This window comes from Bos indicus, chromosome X, assembly GCF_029378745.1.
Source record: "Bos indicus isolate NIAB-ARS_2022 breed Sahiwal x Tharparkar chromosome X, NIAB-ARS_B.indTharparkar_mat_pri_1.0, whole genome shotgun sequence".
Lineage (NCBI taxonomy): Eukaryota > Metazoa > Chordata > Mammalia > Artiodactyla > Bovidae > Bos > Bos indicus.
In genome coordinates, this window is record NC_091789.1 from 118,557,832 (window position 1) to 118,577,029 (window position 19,198).

The 19,198-nt window shown below is 37.3% G+C and overlaps 2 protein-coding genes across 10 annotated transcripts in view; both read left to right on the forward strand.

Moving 5' to 3' along the window:
- Positions 1 to 19,198, forward strand: part of DMD (dystrophin) — a 2,362,639-nt gene that overhangs the window by 702,561 nt on the left and 1,640,880 nt on the right. The gene's annotated exons all lie outside the window — the stretch shown is intronic.
- Positions 10,323 to 15,111, forward strand: LOC139180885 (histone H2B type 1-B-like). The gene has a single exon (XM_070783470.1). It carries the CDS (start codon positions 13,891 to 13,893, stop codon positions 14,245 to 14,247), a length of 357 nt encoding a protein of 118 aa, XP_070639571.1. The 5' UTR covers positions 10,323 to 13,890; the 3' UTR covers positions 14,248 to 15,111.

The window sequence follows — 19,198 nt, forward strand, 5'->3', positions numbered from 1 at the left end:
AAGGAATTTACAAATTGAGTAAGTAGAGATGATGTTTGGAGTAGCTGTCATCCTGGAGTAACTTTGCTTTACATGCAGAAGAAAATACAAAATCCCCACACGATCTGTTCCCTACATAGCCTACCTTTTTTCCTACCTCTCTCCTTGTAACTCAGCTCCAGATGCACTGGCCTGCTAGTTTTGCTTCTTCTTTATTAATTTGAGTTTGGTTGTTTAATACTGTTGTGTTAGATTCTGCTGAACAGCTAAGTTAATCAGCCACATATATACATATATCCCCTCTTTGTCACCACAGAACATTGAGGAGAGTTCCCTGTGCTATACAGTAGGTTCTCATTAGTTATCTAGTTTATATACAGTAGTGTATATATGTCAATTTCAGTCTCAATCTCACAGTTCATCCCAAGCCCTTCTCCCCACTTGGCATCCATGTTTGTTCTCTGTGTCTGGGTCTCTATTCCTGCCCTTCAGATAGATTTATCAGTACCATTTTTCTAGACTGCACATATATGTGTTAATATATGATATGTGTTAACATATGATGTTTGTTTTTCTCTTACTGACTTACTTCACTCTGTATAACCGTTTCTAGATCCATCTGTGTCTCTACAAATGACACAATTTCTTTCCTTTCTTATAGCTGAGTAATATTCCATTGTATATGTCTGCCACATCTTCTTTATCCGTTTCTCTGTTGATGTACATTTAGGTTGCTTCCATGCTCTGCCTATTATAAATAGTGCTGCAATGAACCTAGGGTGCATGTATCTTTTGTAATTATGGTTTTCTCTGGGTATATGCCCAGAAGTGGGATTGCTGGGTCATATGGGAGTTCTACTTTTAGTTTTTTAAGGAACCTCCATATTGATATCCTTAGTGGTTTTATCAATTTACATTCCTACCAACAGTGTAGGTGGGTTCCCTTTTCTTCACATCCTCTGAAGCATTTATTGTTTGCAGATTTTTTGATAACGACCATTCTGACCAGAGTGAGGTAATAACTCATTGCAGTTTTGATTTGCATTTCTTTAATGATTAGTGTCATTGAACATCTGTTCATGTGCCTCTAGCTTTGCTTCTAATGTACAGACCATGCTTTCAACTCAGTAATTTTACAGACATGTTTCTCTCTTCCTGGAAGGCTCTTTGCCAATTACTTACATGACTTGCTTCCTACCCTTATTCAGGCGTCAGTGAGGACTTATGTGACTACTCTGTTTAACAGACCATCAAAATCACTCCTTTCCTCTTTTGATACTTTTATTTTTTTTTTCCTGGTAGCATGTATTACTATCAAAAAAATGATACATGAGTATAGGTTTTTTTCCCCTAATGAGTGGAAACTCCAAGATAGAAGAGACACAATGCCTAGAACACCTAGTAGGTCCTTAAAATATATTGATGCAATAAATGAATGATTGAGAGGATAGTATATTATTTTTATGTGAACGATCATTCTATTATATTCCATATTCTAGGACAGAATTGAGGGAATGTCATTACTGTAGGGGAGCAGCTCTCCAGGTATAATGTGTTAGTGCCACTCTCAGGACCCTAATATCACTAAATTATTCCTGCTTTTAGACCTATATCCTACAGTCTGAACCCTGCAGTGACAGAGGTTTGCATCTTTTTCCTTTTTTACTGTGAATTATGAATTCCATCCACCATACTTGAACAGAATATCTACATATAAAAGAAAAAGGACATAGCAGGTTAGATGACATTTCCAACATGTCATTGGTTTTCTAAAGTAACATCAAGGATTGGGGAGGGGGATGAAACTAAAGGTTCATGAGGTACGTCACAAGCCTGTTGGATGGGGTGTGAGAATCTCTAATTTATCCAGCCACCCTGCAGGGGTCCCTGGAAAGGTACTTGGGCCTGTTTTGATAGAGTAAATTCATCTTAAAAAGGACTTCTTAGGGTTAGATAAGTGATGGGAAGAAAGAAACTATTTTAAGTGGAACCTGACTTTAATAAACAACATTACTACAGCCAAGGGGGTAAGCCTGCATTCAATAGATGAAAGAAATGGATAGCTCTGGGATCTGTGCTGCCCTAAGAAGCTTTATTACTTCAATAGTAATAAGAACAAGTAGAGAGCAAAATTACCATTTATTGATTGACGGTGGAAAAGATGTAGAGAAGGAATTGGTGAAAAGTGATGTAGAATGTAACTAAGAACTAAGTAAGCTCTGAGGAGACACTGTAAGTAGATAAGTAGATAATGAACTTAGAAATGACTCCCCTCAGTTATGAGACTTTTGAATAGCCTGTTGTCAACAACGTCTACAGCTATATGTGTATATGTGTGTGTGTGTTTGTGTGCATGTGTGTGTATGTGATGGCAGGGACTGGGTTGTGACCATAATGTTTAGGTTCAAAATGAAATTTCTAATGCATTTTGAAAATGTCACATCATTGGCTTGTGTGAAGTTTTAACAAAATTTTTAATAGCAAGTATATGATCACTTGGGCTTCCCAGATGGCACTGGTGGTAAAGAACTCACCTGCCATTGCAGGAGACATAAGAGACACCAGTTTGATCCCTGGGTCCAAAAGATCCCCTGGAGGAGAAATGACAACCCACTCCAGTATTCTTTTTTTTTTTTTATTTTATTTTAATTGGAGGATAATTATTTTACACTATTATGGTTTTTGCCATACATCAGTATGAATCAGCCATAGATATGCATGTGTCCCTTCCGTCCTGAAACCCCTCCCAACTCCCTCCCCACTGCATCCCTCCAGGTTGTCACAGAGCACCAGCTTTGGGTGCCCTGCGTCATACATCAAACTTGCACTGGTTATCTATTTTACATATGGTAATGAATATATTTCAATGCTGTTCTCTCAAAGCAAAGGAGACACAAAGAACAGACTTTTGGACTGAGTGGAAGAAGGAAAGGGTGGAATGATTTGAGAGAATAACACTTCAGTATTCTTTCTTGGAGAATCCCATGGACAGAGGAGTCTGGCGGGCTATAGTCCCTAGGGTTGCAAAGAGTCAGATATGACTGAAGTGACTTAACACACATGCATATGATCCGTTAATATATTTTACTTTAATAATTTGAGATGTAATACCTAAGTTTAAGTGAAAGGAGTCCCATTCTACGTTTAAGTCTAGGAAATCTATGGTGGTTTCTCACCTTTTCATAAAAGGACATTTTAATAGTGCCCCAAAGTAGATTAAGTCATTTATAGACAAAAAGCCTTTGCTTTGGTGAAACTTACTCAATTCACTGACTGAAGGATTATTTGCGAGAGCAATTTTTTTTCAGTTAGAGAAGAAGTTCAGACCTTTAACAAAACTAACATTTGAAATATCAATTTCAGTTCTATTATAACTTCTTAGTGATATTTTTAAATGTTAAAGTATCCCTAAAATAAGAGGAAAAATAAACTCCATAAGACTTGAAGAAATGAGCTCCTTTTAATATTATGGATAGAAAAGTTAGGTGTATATAATTCCTGGAATTTCCAAAATACAGCATTTTCTCCTGGAGCAGAGTCATTTTGATTTTCTTATACAAATTAAAATCCATTCAAAAATCAGAAAGGTATTTTCCTGTGTCAGAGGAGAAATCTATTTAGTGTGTTAGCATGGGAGAAAGATTTTTCTAATAAAAGAATGATAGATAAGGTTGAAGCTAAATGTATTATTTTTTTTCCCAAATGGTTAATTAGTTTGTGATCTATCATAGCGATTATTCAAGTGAAACAGGCATATTTAATGAACATTAGGTTATACCTTAATTTTCCCAGAGTACAGGATAAAATAGAAAAAAAAAAAAAATCTATGTGAAAATACATAAAAGTCCTGGCCACTGGGATTCATTATGGCTAGGAAATGTTTTAAAAAGTTTTCCCCAATTCAGATACTTGAAAAAAATTTACCAGACTCTACAGAGTATGCTCAGACAAGACTTTTATTCAAAGGCAAGTGATGTGATGAGGGCAAGGGAGAAAGAGTACAACAAACATCCAAAATTGACGAGCCATGGAAGTCCAAGAGCCATTCAGAGCTGAAGCTTGGAATGACCTGAGTGAGGAAATCAGCTTTGGCAGAGCTCAAAGAGAAGTTCTCAGGGGAGTGCCTTTAAAGCCTGCCATGTCAAATTGGTTAGGCCAGTTGCCAAGGATCAGTAAAGAAACTGACCCTGGAAATCATCACACGAGTTTGGGATCTTAAAAAGCACACCTTCAATCCCACTACCCTTACTTAAGCCAAAGGTCAAAATGCATCCCCAGAGGTAAAGACAGTTTTTCTGGCATAGCCATAAAGCCATTCTATCTCGATATGTATCGTGTCCTTTTTGATGTTCTTACTATAGAGCACGTGTGTCAGGATGCATCTGGTATCAGAGTGTTGGGAATGCAATGCCAAGAGTCATTAATACAGTCAGGTCACCTACTTACGACTCTGTCACTGCTGAGAGGAAGGAGGGCCTGTCTTATGTTTCATCTACTATTTCACTAACATGGAATTATTTGAAATTCTATGAAGTTTAGCAACTTAAATTTTATGGTTTTATGTGTGAATCATACGAAATACTATAGCTACCTTTTTAGGAGTACAAAAAGGCAGAAAGAAATGAACATTCATGATTTAACAAACATTTGGTGGGGGGAAATTTCAGATCCAGTTTGCCGTGGGAAGCAGAGAAGGCAATGGCACCCCACTCCACTATTTTTGCCTGGAAAATCCCATGGACGGAGGAGCCTGGTAGGCTGCAGTCCATGAGGTCGCTAAGAGTTGGGCACGACTGAGCGACCACTTTCACTTTTCACTTTCATGCATTGGAGAAGGAAATGGCAACCCACTCCAGTATTCTTGCCTGGAGAATCCCAGGGAAGGGGGAGCTTGGTGGGAGGCCGTCTGTGGGGTCGCTCAGAGTCGGACACAACTGAGTGACTTCACTTTCACTTTGCCATGGGACGAGGGTGAAAGAAAAATGATAGATTTTTTTTCAGGAATTTTAAAATCTCACGTTCTTACTTTGACTATTATAACGTTTATTTTCTTCTTACTGTCCTCTTAAATTTATCTGACAACAAAAGGAACAAAAAAAATAGTACTTTTATTTTCATGAAAGGTGTCACCCCCATCTTTAGAAATCTGCATTGACTTTCCACTTTCTCTGACTGCCTGCTATTAAAATGCCTTCGTGTGTTTGAATTACATTTAATTCCCAAGAATCCTTTTCTATAGAGTTTAAGACCATTTGAAGATGAAATTGCTGCTTTTATTCGTTCATTTAACAAGAGAGAAAAAACAGAGTTAAGACAATTTTCATATACTGTGTATGTGTTTTTAACCTTTTATTAAAAATTGAACAATATTTTTTTAAAAAGTTTAAAAACACATACACTGTGCATGGAAATAGTCTTAATTCCATTTTCTTTTTCTTTTACATGGAACTCGGCTCAATGTTATGTTGCAGCCTGGATGGGAGGGGCATTTGGGGAAGAATTATGTATATGTATGGCTGAGTCCTTTCGCTGTTTACTGGAAACTGTCACAATCATTGTTTGTTAATCAGCTATGCTCCAATACAAAACAAAAAGTTAATTGAGCTATAATTGACATATAATTGTGTTTAATTTCAAGATGCACAACATGTTGGTTTGATACATTTATATATTGTATTATGATTATCCCCTAGTGTTAGCTAAATCTCTTTCACATCACATAATTATTTCTTCTGTGGTGGTATCTGCAAGACCTGGTCATTTTCTAACTGCAAGTTTGTAACCTTTGACCATAATCTTTCCAGTTGCCTCACTCAGTTCAGTTCAGTCACTCACTCGTGTCCGACTCTTTGCGACCCCATGAATCGCAGCACGCCAGGCCTCCCTGTGCATCACCAACTCCCGGAGTTCACTCAGACTCACGTCCATCGAGTCAGTGATCGCATCCAGCCATCTCATCCTCTGTCATCCCCTTCTCCTCCTGCCCCCAATCCCTCCCAGCATCAGAGTTTTTTCCAATGAGTCAACTCTTCTCATGAAGTGGCCAAAGTACTGGAGTTTCAGCTTTAGCATCATTCCTTCCAAAGAACACCCAGGGCTGATCTCCTTTAAGATGGACTGGTTGGATCTCCTTGCAGTACAAGCAACTCTCAAGAGTCTTCTCCAACACCACAGTTCAGAAGCATCAATTCTTCGGCACTCAGCTTTCTTCACAGTCCAACTCTCACATCCATACGTGACTACTGGAAAAACCATGGCTTTGACTAGACAGACCTTTGTTGGTAAAGTAATGTCTCTGCTTTTGAATATGCTATCTAGGTTGGTCATAACTTTCCTTCCAAGGAGTAAGCGTCTTTTAATTTCATGGCTGCAGTCACCATCTGCAGTGATTTTGGAGCCCCCCAAAATAAAGTCTGACACTGTTTCCACTGTTTCCCCATCTATCTGCCATGAAGTGATGAGACCAGATGCCATGATCTTCGTTTTCTGAATGTTGAGCTTTAAGCCAACTTTTTCACTCTCCACTTTCACTTTCATCAAGAGGCTTTTTAGTTCCTCTTCACTTTCTGCCATAAGGGTGGTATCATCTGCATATCTGAAGTTATTGATATTTCTCCCAGCAATCTTGATTCCAGCTTGTGCTTCTTCCAGCCCACCGTTTCTCATGATGTACTCTGCATATAAGTTAAACAAGCAAGGTGACAATATACAGCCTTGACGTACTCCTTTTTCCTATTTGGAACCAGTCTGTTGTTCCATGTCCAGTTCTAACTGTTGCTTCCTGACCTGCATATGGGTTTCTTATGAGGCAGGTCAGGTGGTCTGGTATTCCCATCTCTTGAAGAATTCTCCACAGTTGATTGTGATGCACACAGTCAAAGGCTTTGGCATAGTCAATAAAGCAGAAATAGATGTTTTTTCTGGAACTCTCTTGCTTTTTCCATGATCCAGCAGATGTTGGCAATTTGATCTCTGGTTCCTCTACCTTTTTTAAAGCCAGCATGAACATCAGGAAGTTCACGGTTCACATATTACTGAAGCCTGGCTTGGAGAATTTTGACCATTACTTTACTAGCGTGTGAGATGAGTGCAATTGTGTGGTAGTTTGAGCATTCTTTGGCATTGCCTTTCTTGGGGATTGGAATGAAAACTGACCTTTTCCAGTCCTCTGGCCACTGCTGAGTTTTCCAAATGTGCTGGCGTATTGAGTGCAGCACTTTCACAGCATCATCTTTCAGGATTTGAAATAGCTCAACTGGAATTCCATCACCTCCACTAGCTTTGTTTATTGTGATGCTTTCTAAGGCCCATTTGACTTCACATTCCAGGATGTCTGGCTCTAGGCGAGTGATCACATCATCGTGATTATCTTGGTCATGAAGATCTTTTTTTGTACAGTTCTTCTGTGTATTCTTGCCACCTCTTCTTAATATCTTCTGCTACTGTTAGGTCCATACTATTTCTGTCCTTTATCGAGCCCATCTCTGCATGAAATGTTCCCTTGGTATCTCTAATTTTCTTGAAGAGATCTCTAGTCTTTCCCATTCTGTTGTTTTCCTCTATTTCTTTGCATTGATCGCTGAGGGAGGCTTTCTTATCTCTTCTTGCTATTCTTTGGAACTCTGCATTCAGATGCTTATATCCTTCATGTGCTGTATTTTTCTAAATCTGAAATATGTATTATAGAATCAGTAAATTTCAAGAATGAGTTAGCCTAAAGAAAATCTCCTATGAGAGTTGGACTGTGAAGAAAGCTGAGTGCCGAAGAATTGATGCTTTTGAACTGTGGTGTTGAAGACTCTTGAAAGTCCCTTGGACTGCAAGAAGATCCAACCAGTCCATTCTGAAGGAGATCAGCCCTGGGATTTCTTTGGAAGGTATGATGCTAAAGCTGAAACTCCCATACTCTGGCCACCTCATGCGAAGAGTTGACTCATTGGAAAAGACTCTGATGCTGGGAGGGATTGGGGGCAGGAGGAAAAGGGGACGACAGAGGATGAGATGGCTGGATGGCATCACTGACCCTATGGACGTGAGTCTGAGTGAACTCCGGGAGTTGGTGATGGACAGGGAGGCCTGGCGTGCTGCGATTCATGGGGTCGCAAAGAGTTGGACACGACTGAGTGACTGAACTGAACTGAGCTGAACTGAAAGAAAATCTCCTGTGTAATAGGTCTAACCACACAGTTCCATGAAGCATATAACTGTACAAATGTAAAAGGTTTCATTGTGACGTTAGACTAATTACTGACCAACCTCTCTTAGCATATCAGTATTAATCCCTCAGACTATTTGTCACTGTCATATCTTTGTAAGAACCATATATTTTAAAAAATTTTTGTAACATTCTTTTTTTTTCTAATGTCTTTTTTTTCTTTACAGTAAAAATATCTTAATTTATTAATTTTTAAATTTAAATTTATTTATTTTAATTAGAGGCTAATTACTTTAAAATATTGTATTGGTTTTGCCATATATCAACATGAATCTGTCATGGGTGTACACGTGTTCTCCAACCTGAACCCCCTTCCCACCTCCCTCCCCATACCATCCCTCTGAGTCATCCCAGTGCACCAGCCCTAAGCATCCTGTATCCTGCATCAAACCTGGACTGGTGATTCATTTCTTATATGATGTCTTTAAGAGTTATATATTTTCTTAGTGTGCTAAATTTTTCTGTGGTGATTTCATTTCTAGAAATTGCCTCATGGTCCTTGATTTTATCTTTAATATTTATTTTATTAAAAAAATTTATAATAGATTGATTAGTATATTAAAACTTAAAAAAATAATGTTATATTTACAAGGTAGGCAGTGGAGTTAAGAGAAGTTACCCATTTACTTACTAGAATTCTTCACAGAAATGACAAAGTAAATGATTTTTTTATTGACTGGTCTAATTTTCTCTTTTTCACAAATGACAAAGTAGAAAGCTCAGATTATTTTTGGTCATGCGTTAGGGAAAGTTACTGTAACTATAGTTTGAGAGAAGGAAGGAGAAAGGAAGGGGCAGAGATTACATGATAATGTTTGTTTTCATTAAATGGGGGAAAACATCTCTCCCCTGAGTTGAGCATGTAGTCATATTGGTTTAGGCAGCTGCCCTTTAATTTCATGTAATTAAAATGTCATAAATGCGTGTGCATGTGTGCACACACACACACACAAACACACACTCTAATCAGTCTGACTGACTTTGTCTTCTCAGTCTGGTTCTGCTACTTACTGATCCTGTGAATCAGGATATATTATCACAATTTTACTCATTTTAAAAAGAGTCTTAAGAATAGTTTTTGCCTCATAAAAATAACAAAGAAGTCATTGAGCTAATAGGTATACATATGATCACAGAATAATTATGGTAGATATTACTTTTTATTGTACATGGAAGGATTTTTATAATAAGTTTTCATAAAGATGGATCTTTCTTTTCTCTGTAGTTATTGGCATCCATTACTTTTAATGGAGTATTTTAAATTTTAAGAGATAGAAGCAAATACCTCATGCTTATATAATTCTTTTGTTTCAATTTTAATTATGAAGTTACTGAATAACATTCAAATGAGACATATGGGAAGAAAGATAGTTTACTGATTAATTCCTTAGGTATTTTTTAAAAACATATTTATTTATTTTTTTTGGCTGCTCTGTGTCTTCGTTGCTGCATGTGGGCTTTCTCTGGTTGCAGTTAGCGGGCCTACTCTCTGATTGCAGTATGTGGGCTTCTCATTGTGGTGGCTTCTCTTGCTGTGGAGTACAGACTCTAAAGTTTACAGGCTTCAGTAGTTGTAGCTTGTGGGCTATAAAGTGTGGGCTCAGAAGTTGCGGCTTACTTGCATGGGCTTAGTTGCCCTGCTGCCTGTAGGATCTTCCTGGACCAGGGATTGAACCCATACCCCTTATATTGGCAGGTGGATTCTTAACCACTGGACCACCAGGGAGGTCCCCTTAAGTCTTTTATATTTACTTTTCTAAGGATTTGATGTGCTTATAAAAATTTGCATTGTTGAATAATCTCTATTAGTTTCTTTAAATGAGTTATTATACCTCCAAATGATATACTACCATAGAGCCACTAAGAAAAAAATTATAAAATAATATTTAATGACATAGGGAAATGTTTACAATATATGTGAAAAATGTAGGTGGGATAAGCTTATGACTCATTTTGAAAGAATAAAATCTATTTGCATGTTTGTAAATTGTTCTACAGTGATTCTTATAGGAAGGTTTTAAATCTTTGAATTCCTCACATTTTCTTGTTCTCTTCAATGAATTTCTGTATTTTAAATATACATGCAAATAGATTTTATTTTTAATGCTAAAAAATCCTCTCACATGTACTTTCAACTTTCAATAAATGAAAAACATGAAAAGAAAAGAATTAGTGACATAAAATCTCAAGTCTCTTTTAAAAAATCTCATTTCAATAAAGAAAACTGAAAACAATAAATTGTATTTTAATTCCCTGGTGGCTCAGATGGTAATGCATCTGCCTGCAATGCAGGACACCCAGGTTCAATCCTTGGGTTGGGAATATACCCTGGAGAAGGAAATGGCAACCCATTAAAGTATTTTTGCCTGGAAAATCCCATTTATGGCAGGCTACATACCATGGAGTTGCAAAGAGTTAGACATGACTGAGTGACTTCACTTTCACTTCAGTCTATAAATACTAGCAAAATGATAAATAGTACACTATGTATATAATAAAGTTCCACATTTAGAAATATAACCAGATGATATTATAGGCCAGTCATGTGTGATTGTGTTGTTAAAGAGATTTTGTAAAGGAGTTGGTTAACATTACTGACTGTTGAAGAATATAGAATTTTAACTGACCCCAGAATGGTAGGTCAGTGCATACTATTGAAGTTAAAAGGATATAACTATTAAAGTCTGTAAACCCTAAGAGTTTATTAAATGTGAGTAAAAGTATCTATTACCTAATTAGCATAATGTTCAAAATGTTTTGTAGGCATGTATAGTTGGTTGTAGGGATAAAGGATCCACAGGATCCATCATGTATTAGAGGACTTCATTGTCTCCAAATAGTAAAGAACCCCTGCCAAAAATAAAATATGGTGATATGCTGAGGACTTGGGAAGCCAGGCAAAATTTTCCTTCCTACGGTTCATCAGATAATTGTTTCATGTTTTGTTATCCATATCTAAAATCTAGTAGATTGAGAAGCATGAAAAAGGATTTATGTTTCAACTAAAATTATGCATTCATGGAAGGAAAGAAACGGATGCCATGTGAGTTGAGCCATTCCCAGAATAAGCAGTGAAAGGAATTCTGTTGATTCAGCTGAGGAATATATAATCTCCTTCTGTATAAAAATAATTCCCCACATTTTGTAATGCTCATACATCCCTTTTATATGCTATCTGTCGTTTTATCCCCCAGTGAACTCGTGAGATAGGAGATGGAATGTAATTCTACAAATTAACATGTTGAATAATTTAACCAAATCACCACAGTCAGAAAGATGGGACACAACACCATTTTTAATTCCTAGGCTTTTAACCATTGTATTAGCCTAAGAGCATTCCCAAGTGTTGATCTTAGTGTTCTTAGATAATGTTTTTAGTGATGAATAAAAATACAAAAATTGATAATGCTCTTTAAACAATGTGGCTCAGCTGGTAAAGAATCTGCCTGCAATGTGGGAGACCTGCATTTGATCCCTGGGTCGGGAAGATCCCCTGGAGAAGGGAAAGGCTACCCATCCAGTATTCTGGGCTGGAGAATCCCATGGACTGTATAGTTGATTGGGTCACAAAGAGTCGGACACAGAGTCGGACACGACTGAGTGACTTTCACTTTCACGTACCAAGCATTACTCTTAAACCTTCTCATATATTAACCCAGTATTCATAACAACCCCATGAAGAAGATTGTATTATTATATTCATCTTGTACATAAGGAAACTGATATAGACTAGTTAAAGTATCTGTTCAGTCATGCAGATAAAAAGTGGTTGAACGAGGATTTGAACACTCAGTGTCTGACTTCATAATTTATCCTGTTATCCCCTATGCTGTATGTATGTGTGTGAGTGTTAGTTGCTCAGCCATGACCCTATGGACTGTAGCCCCCTAGGCTCCTCTGTCCGTGGAATTCTTGAGACAGGAATACTAGAATGGGTTGCCATTCATTCCTCCAGGGGATCTTCTTGACCCAGGGATCAAACCCAGATGTCTTGCATTGCAGGCAGATGCTTTACTGTCTAAGCCACGAGGGAAACCCAGTGACACAAATCAGAGCTATAGTTAGTGAACAAACTTTACATTTTTTGTATGCACACACACAGATTCTTTGTCATTTACTAAAAGTGAATGAATGTATACACAATTTAGTGGCAGAAACTGCAAATCAGGCAACCTGAAAATAGAGAGGCAAGATAGACAAACTAAGGGTGAAGGCTAGGTAACTGGTAATGGTGAAGAATAATTGATGTGACATCTATCAACTGTTGATTTGAGTAATCTTTTTTTCTTAGAAAGAGATTCAGATTATATCACCCTTAGTTTAGTTGAGAGAGAGAAACAGAGAGATAGAAACAGTTCAGTTCAGTTCAGTCGCTCAGTCGTGTCCGACTCTTTGCAACCCCATGAATCGCAGCATGCCAGGCCTCCCTGTCCATCACCAACTCCCGGAGTTCACTCAAACTCATGTCCATTGAGTCAGTGATGCCATCCAGCCATCTCATCCTCTGTCTTCCCCTTTTCCTCCCGCCCCCAATCCCTCCCAGCATCAGAGTCTTTTCCAATGAGTCAGCTCTTCTCATGAGGTGGCCAAAGTCCTGGAGTTTCAGTTTTAGCATCATTCCTTCCAAAGAACACCCAGGACTGATCTCCTCTAGAATGGACTGGTTGGATCTCCTTGCAGTCCAAGGGACTCTTAAGAGTCTTCTCCAACACCACAGTTCAAAAGAATCAATTCTTCGGCGCTCAGCTTTCTTCACAGTCCAACTCTCACATCCATATATGACTACTGGAAAAACCATAGCCTTGACTAGCAGGACCTTTGTTGGCAAAGTAATGTCTCTGCTTTTGAATATGCTATCTAGGTTGGTCATAACTTTCCTTCCAAGGAGTAAGCGTCTTTTAATTTCATGTATGCAATCACCATAGAAACAGAGGGGAGGTAAAAGAGACAGAGTCAAAGAGAAAGAGAGAGAGTTGTTTTCAAGATTCTAATTTATAGCCAGCTTGTAGAAAAATATGGTGCATTAAATTCCCACTTGGCATCCTGATTGTAATAAGATAGTACACCCTTTCTAAAAACTTCCATTTGATGAATAAGTGAACCAATTCAAATTGTCTTCATTTTATTGATAATAACATCAGTGGCAGTAATGATAATACTTTTTGAGTAACAGCAATTAACTAGATTTGGTGAACTTAGCAATTGAACATTGAATTTGAAATCAGAACATTTGGCACTGAAGATGCTATGAGTACATATTAAAATGATTGTTGATTATTTAAAGATTTATTAAGATGATGAAGAACATTAAAGTGTATTATATCCTGTGTTATTTAGGATGCTCTCAGTTTCAAACCTACTTAAGCTACATAAAAATGTATTGACTTGGTAAATAATAAGTTCAAGGTTGCTCAAGGGTTTAATACAGAGTTTCATCACTGGAGTCAGGGCTAGGTCTCTGTTTCTCTTCAATTCTACCTTCACAGCTTGTCAGATTGATACAGACTGGCTTTCTTCAGCAACTCTTGGAAACGCTTGTTTCCTGGTTCACAGCCAGGAGTTAATAGTGTATCTTTCCCCAAATAATAGACAAAAAGTGTGAGTTTCTCTCTGATTGGAACCTCCTAGATCATGTCTATGACTGCACTGAGCATATCAGTGTTGCAAAGGGGATAGTATTATCCACACTGTTTTGCATGAATCCCAAATTTACATATGGATTTGAGGGTGAGCTCTATCTATCCTGTGATGGCAAGAAGCGCAAGCGCAGCCGCAAGGAGAGCTACTCCATGTACGTGTACAAGGTGCTGGAGCAAGTCCATCCGGACACCGGCATCTCATCCAAGGCCATGGGAATCATGAAGTCCTTCGTCAACGACATTTTTGAGCGCATCGCTGGCGAGGCATCGCGCCTGGCGCATTACAACAAGCGCTTGACTATCACATCCAGGGAGATTCAGACCGCCCTGCGCCTGTTGCTACCTGGGGAGCTGGCCAAGCACGCCGTGTCTGAGGGCACTAAGGCTGTCACCAAGTATACCAGCTCCAAGTAAATATAATATGCCTACCCACTGTTAACGGAGAAGGCAATGGCACCCCACTCCAGTACTCTTGCCTGGAAAATCCCATGGATGGAGGGCCTGGTGGGCTGTAGTCCCTGGGGTCTCTAAGAGTCGGACAGGACTGAGTAACTTCACTTTCACTTTCACTTTCTATCCTTTCCCAATCTCCAGGCATACTGCCATCTATGGGGAAGTAGGAGAAAGGATATGGAGTGAGCAGTCAGTGACAGTGTCTACTAGAGTCTTCCTTTACAATTTTTATTTATTTTATATTTGACTGCACTGGGTCTTCATTGCTGCGTGCAGGCTTTCTCTGGTTGCAGACAGCAGGGGCCACTCTTCATTGCGGTGCACTGACTTCTCATTGCGGTGGCTTCTCGTGCTGTGGAGCACACAGGTTCTAGGCACATGGGCTTCGGTAGTTGCAGTGCGTGGGCTCAGTAATTGTGGCACACTGGCTTAGTGCTTCAAGGCATGTAGAATCTTCCTGGACCAGGGATCAAACCCCTGTGCAGGCGGATTCTTATCCACTGGGCCAGCAGGGAAGTCCCAGTCCTCCTTTTTAAACATCCAGTGTTTAAGTTGCAGTGCAGTCTCCGTAGCACATATTCACTTTTGGAAATGCCCACATAACATCCTTGAAAAGAGTGTGTGTACAATATGTTCCAGCAATGATATCCCATTCTACATTTGAAAATTTTGAGTGATCTGCAGTCCCTTTCACTCAGACTATGATGCAGGGCTTCATGGTCCATTGGGCAATGATTAAATGAAAAAAAAAAAAAAAAAAGGTTGAAGTTCAATATCCCTAAATAAAAATGAAGAACACAGAATATCTTGACATTTAAAAATAAATGCATAAACAAATAGAATGAATACAAGTGTTTATAATATCCTGTACTGTCCAAGTTCCTGGCAATTCTTATTTCTGTTCATTAAAAAGCCTTGCTTAATAATTGTCTTCTAGATTCTGAGAATGACTTTGGGGAAAATGATGTTTCAGTGGAGCATACCACTTTAGTCTTCTGCATGTTTTTTTGGGTCCTGGTGTTTACCCAAGGTATTTTTCAGTCAGACTTGGGATTTCTTTGTAAAATCAGATTTATTTACAAGTTTTAGACATTAAGTATTTTTTTCCTTTTTAAATCTGTAACCTAGTAACTAAGGTCCTCTGATCTAGTTCTAGTCTTCAAATGTGAGCCCTTTTGTCTTCCTTAATATGTCTCTGTGCTTTGCACATTCCCTGACTGAAGCAATTTGCAACAGAAGTTTTGGATAGGAGGCCCAGCCCATCTCCTCTTTGACTGGGTGGCTTCTTCCTAATAGGAGTGAACATCTGCTTTATCAGAAAAGTGCTGTAGGGAAGCCCTATGGTTGATTTTTTTTAAGTATTTATGTCTTAAATTATGCCCCTTCTGCCTCTCATTAGATTTGGAATAAAAATAAAAATTGGCTTATCCAGTCCCATCAGGCTCAAAATTATCAGCCTCTCAAGCCATTTATGTTCTAAGCCAGAGGCAGCAAAGATCTCTTAAAAAAAAAAAAATTTTTTTTTTTCAGTACTTCAAATAGGTGAGCTTTAACATGAGATTTTTTTTTTTTTCTTGGTATGAAAAGACTGGTAGATGTCAACTTCTTTGTTTCTCTCTCATCTCTTAATAGTGTTCGTATGCAAAAGTATGTGTCTCCGGGTAAAATAGGTTATTGTTTAATCAATGATTTCTTAACCATGCAACACTTATCACCCTGATATAGGTGGTTCCTTCTCACTCTTGGTCCTTGTCTCTAACATAATTCAGTCTGTTCAGCATTTTAGGATCTGTTACTTTCAACACTTCACTCTCTGACTCTAGTTTCCATGTATCTTAGAATGTTTTCTGTTGCTGTAATGGCAAATTAATGCATAAGGTTTACGTGTTAACCCCTTCTATGAAAAATTACTGCATTTTAGCATGGGTAGTGACATAAGTGAGTTAAGGAAAGATAATGTATTTTCAGGCAGTAGTCATCTTATTGATTCAAATTTGCCCCCACACTGGTATATCCCAAAGAACACACAAGGCATAATAAGTACTTTTTTTTTTTTTGGTAAATAGTACCTAAGTTATTGTTAGATGGAATATGTATATGTGCATGTTCCTTCATATTAATGGGTGATTCTTTTAAAGATGATAATTCATGTTAAACTTTTATCATTTCATCTCTCCTTATCACACACATATCTAAAACTGGAAACTGTCTTACTAAGTCTAATTTGGTGCTTTAGCAGGTATATTAGTAGAAAGTGTTTCTCTTTAAGTATTAAGGGAACCATGAAAATGAAAAATATTGTTACAGTTTTGATATTTTTCCTCAGTTATACTGAAATTCATTAAAAATAATTGCATTGGTACATTTTATCTATTTATACAGTCCTTGTGTTTTAAACTATAAATAATCACCTAGATTCTCAGTAAGTTACTTTTAGGTAGTATTTTTAGAAATATATTTGTAGAACATTTAGCCTATTACAACAGTGAATTAGACTATACGAGTTTTAATTTTTATATTTGTGTTAAAATGCATTTGCTTTACATAGAGCCATGTTAGTGCTTTGTCTTGCTAACATAATACAATTTCCAATTGACCTTCACCCAAAAGACAGATTTTAATACACATACATATATATAGAAAGCATCTGCATTGGAAATAAAACAGCTTTTCTTTCATTAGAGATTTCTTGTGATTATACTTCGGGAGTTACTGGCTTTTGTCATAGAAAATTCCAGAAGAATGGTGGGATTCTGGTGAGAATTTAACACAACTTGTCATCACACTGTAGCTCCATTACTTTGATTTCTTGAATCTATCCTCCTTCACTTCTTCAATCAAGTGGTTTATTTTTTTCCAGGACACTTTGGTTATAATAGCAAGATGACTACCAGAATTTCCAATGGTTCTTTTTTTTTATGTCCAAGGGAAAAGGACTACTTTTATTCTCAATAATCATACCAAAAGCCTGGTGCCTCATTTGGTTAGAATGTGTTAGGAAATGTCTCTGTGGTTGTTACACTGTGGCCAGCAGAAAACCATGTATATGGGTTTGTATTCTATGCCCCTGAGCCAAACACTGTGGCAAGGAAAATTCACTTAAACCAGTCAGGGCTCATTTCTGGATTGGGGTTGAGATTAATCCCAAGCCAACCATAGGGCTGCTATGCAAGGTGAAGTAGGTTGAATATACTTGGGGAATTATTTTATAGTAATATTTGATTGAGCTCAGTGTTTTTCCATGGGTTGATCATGAAAATCTTTAAGGGAATAAGAGCTATCATATCGGATTGTTCTAATGTGTGTGTGTCATTTATGTTTGTGTGTATGTTTGTGCATATGCCTTTATATATTTTTTCATTGGTTTTAGAAATGTGTTTCATTTTTCCTCGGAGGACTTTTCATTTCCACTAAACCTTTTATCTTAAATAAATTACAGTTGGATACTTAAGGAGCTGTCCCACAGCAATCAGTTGTGCTTAGTGCAGGTCAGACTATTACTGATGTGTCAAGTATTTCTAGAGCAGTACTTTAGACTCTGTCACAGGGCTAAATATAGTCAACATTTAGCAAACGTTTATTGAGCACCTGTTATAAGCAAAGTGCTATGCTAGGTACTCTTGTGTACATGAAGATAAATATATGTCATAAAACAATGACAAATTGCCTTTCAGAATGTGCTTATTTCCAATATCATCACATTTTTCTTTTCTGTCATTTTTCTTTTTATCATAGGAAGACCTTGAGTTTTTTTTTTTTAAGAATAAAGACGAAAATAATGATGCATGAACTCACTTGAGTTAGTTTCATGCTACACACCTGATATAAGAACATAAACATTTATGAAGTGTAATGCATGCATTTACATAGTTTAGATTGTTATTAAATTTGCCATTTTTGTATTTTCTTCTCAGAGATTTTTGGCCTTCAAAATTTGGCCAGCTTCAAATTGCTGGCCTTTGAATTTACAAAAACAAAGAAGAGAGTTTAATAAGCAGTAAAATGAAGCTATTTATCTGGATAGGTTACTTTGTAAAGTGCAAGTATAGAAGACCCTCCAAGGTCAACCTAATATATGATTTCCAATTTTTCAAAGTAAGTTTTATTGACCTACACATTTGAGTAGAAAATAACTAATTACCAAATAGCATCTACATTTACCCACAAATTATGATGGTACTGGTGTCAAATAGTCAAATATATGTCTACAGAAATTTTTTAAGCAATCTCTGTTTGTTAACAATAATGTCATTGTAACCCCCATATAGCTTCCTATTTTAAAATGGTATATTTCTGTAACATATATTTATATAACGTTTATATAGGGTAGATTTTGGAGATAAATAAGAACCTAGTAAACTGTGTGTGTGTATCTATGTGTTAAGGACATAAATTTAAAAATGGAAGTTGTTAGTTGCAATAAAAAATGAAGTTTGTTGAAAACAGTTTGATGTCTGGTAATTGAAAAATGTTTAAGAACCAGACATAATTCCCATAAAAAAGATTGCATAAGTTAAAGGTTGATGACAGCACATTGGAAGCAGAAAAGTAGAGTAATCTATTTGGAAGTTCAGTGAAGAAAGAAAGGAGGAGATTGAATAGTAGACTGAAGAGTGATAGTATTGGACAGATACGTTTTAGATTGGGAGAGATTTAAGCAAAGGTGCTGATATACTCCACAGTAGTATACTATGTGATAGGAATCTATAGCACACTGTGTATACTAGACTATCTGTTATATGTATCAATAATATGGTTAAATCTACAATGGCTTGATATTGTGGAAAAACAGGTGCATAAAAATTGACATGAACATTCATGATGCATCTTCAATAACAAGTTTTTGTTCCATTAATATTTAACTAATGCAGTTCCATTTTTAGTAAGCGATTATTATTAGTATTGATTCCTG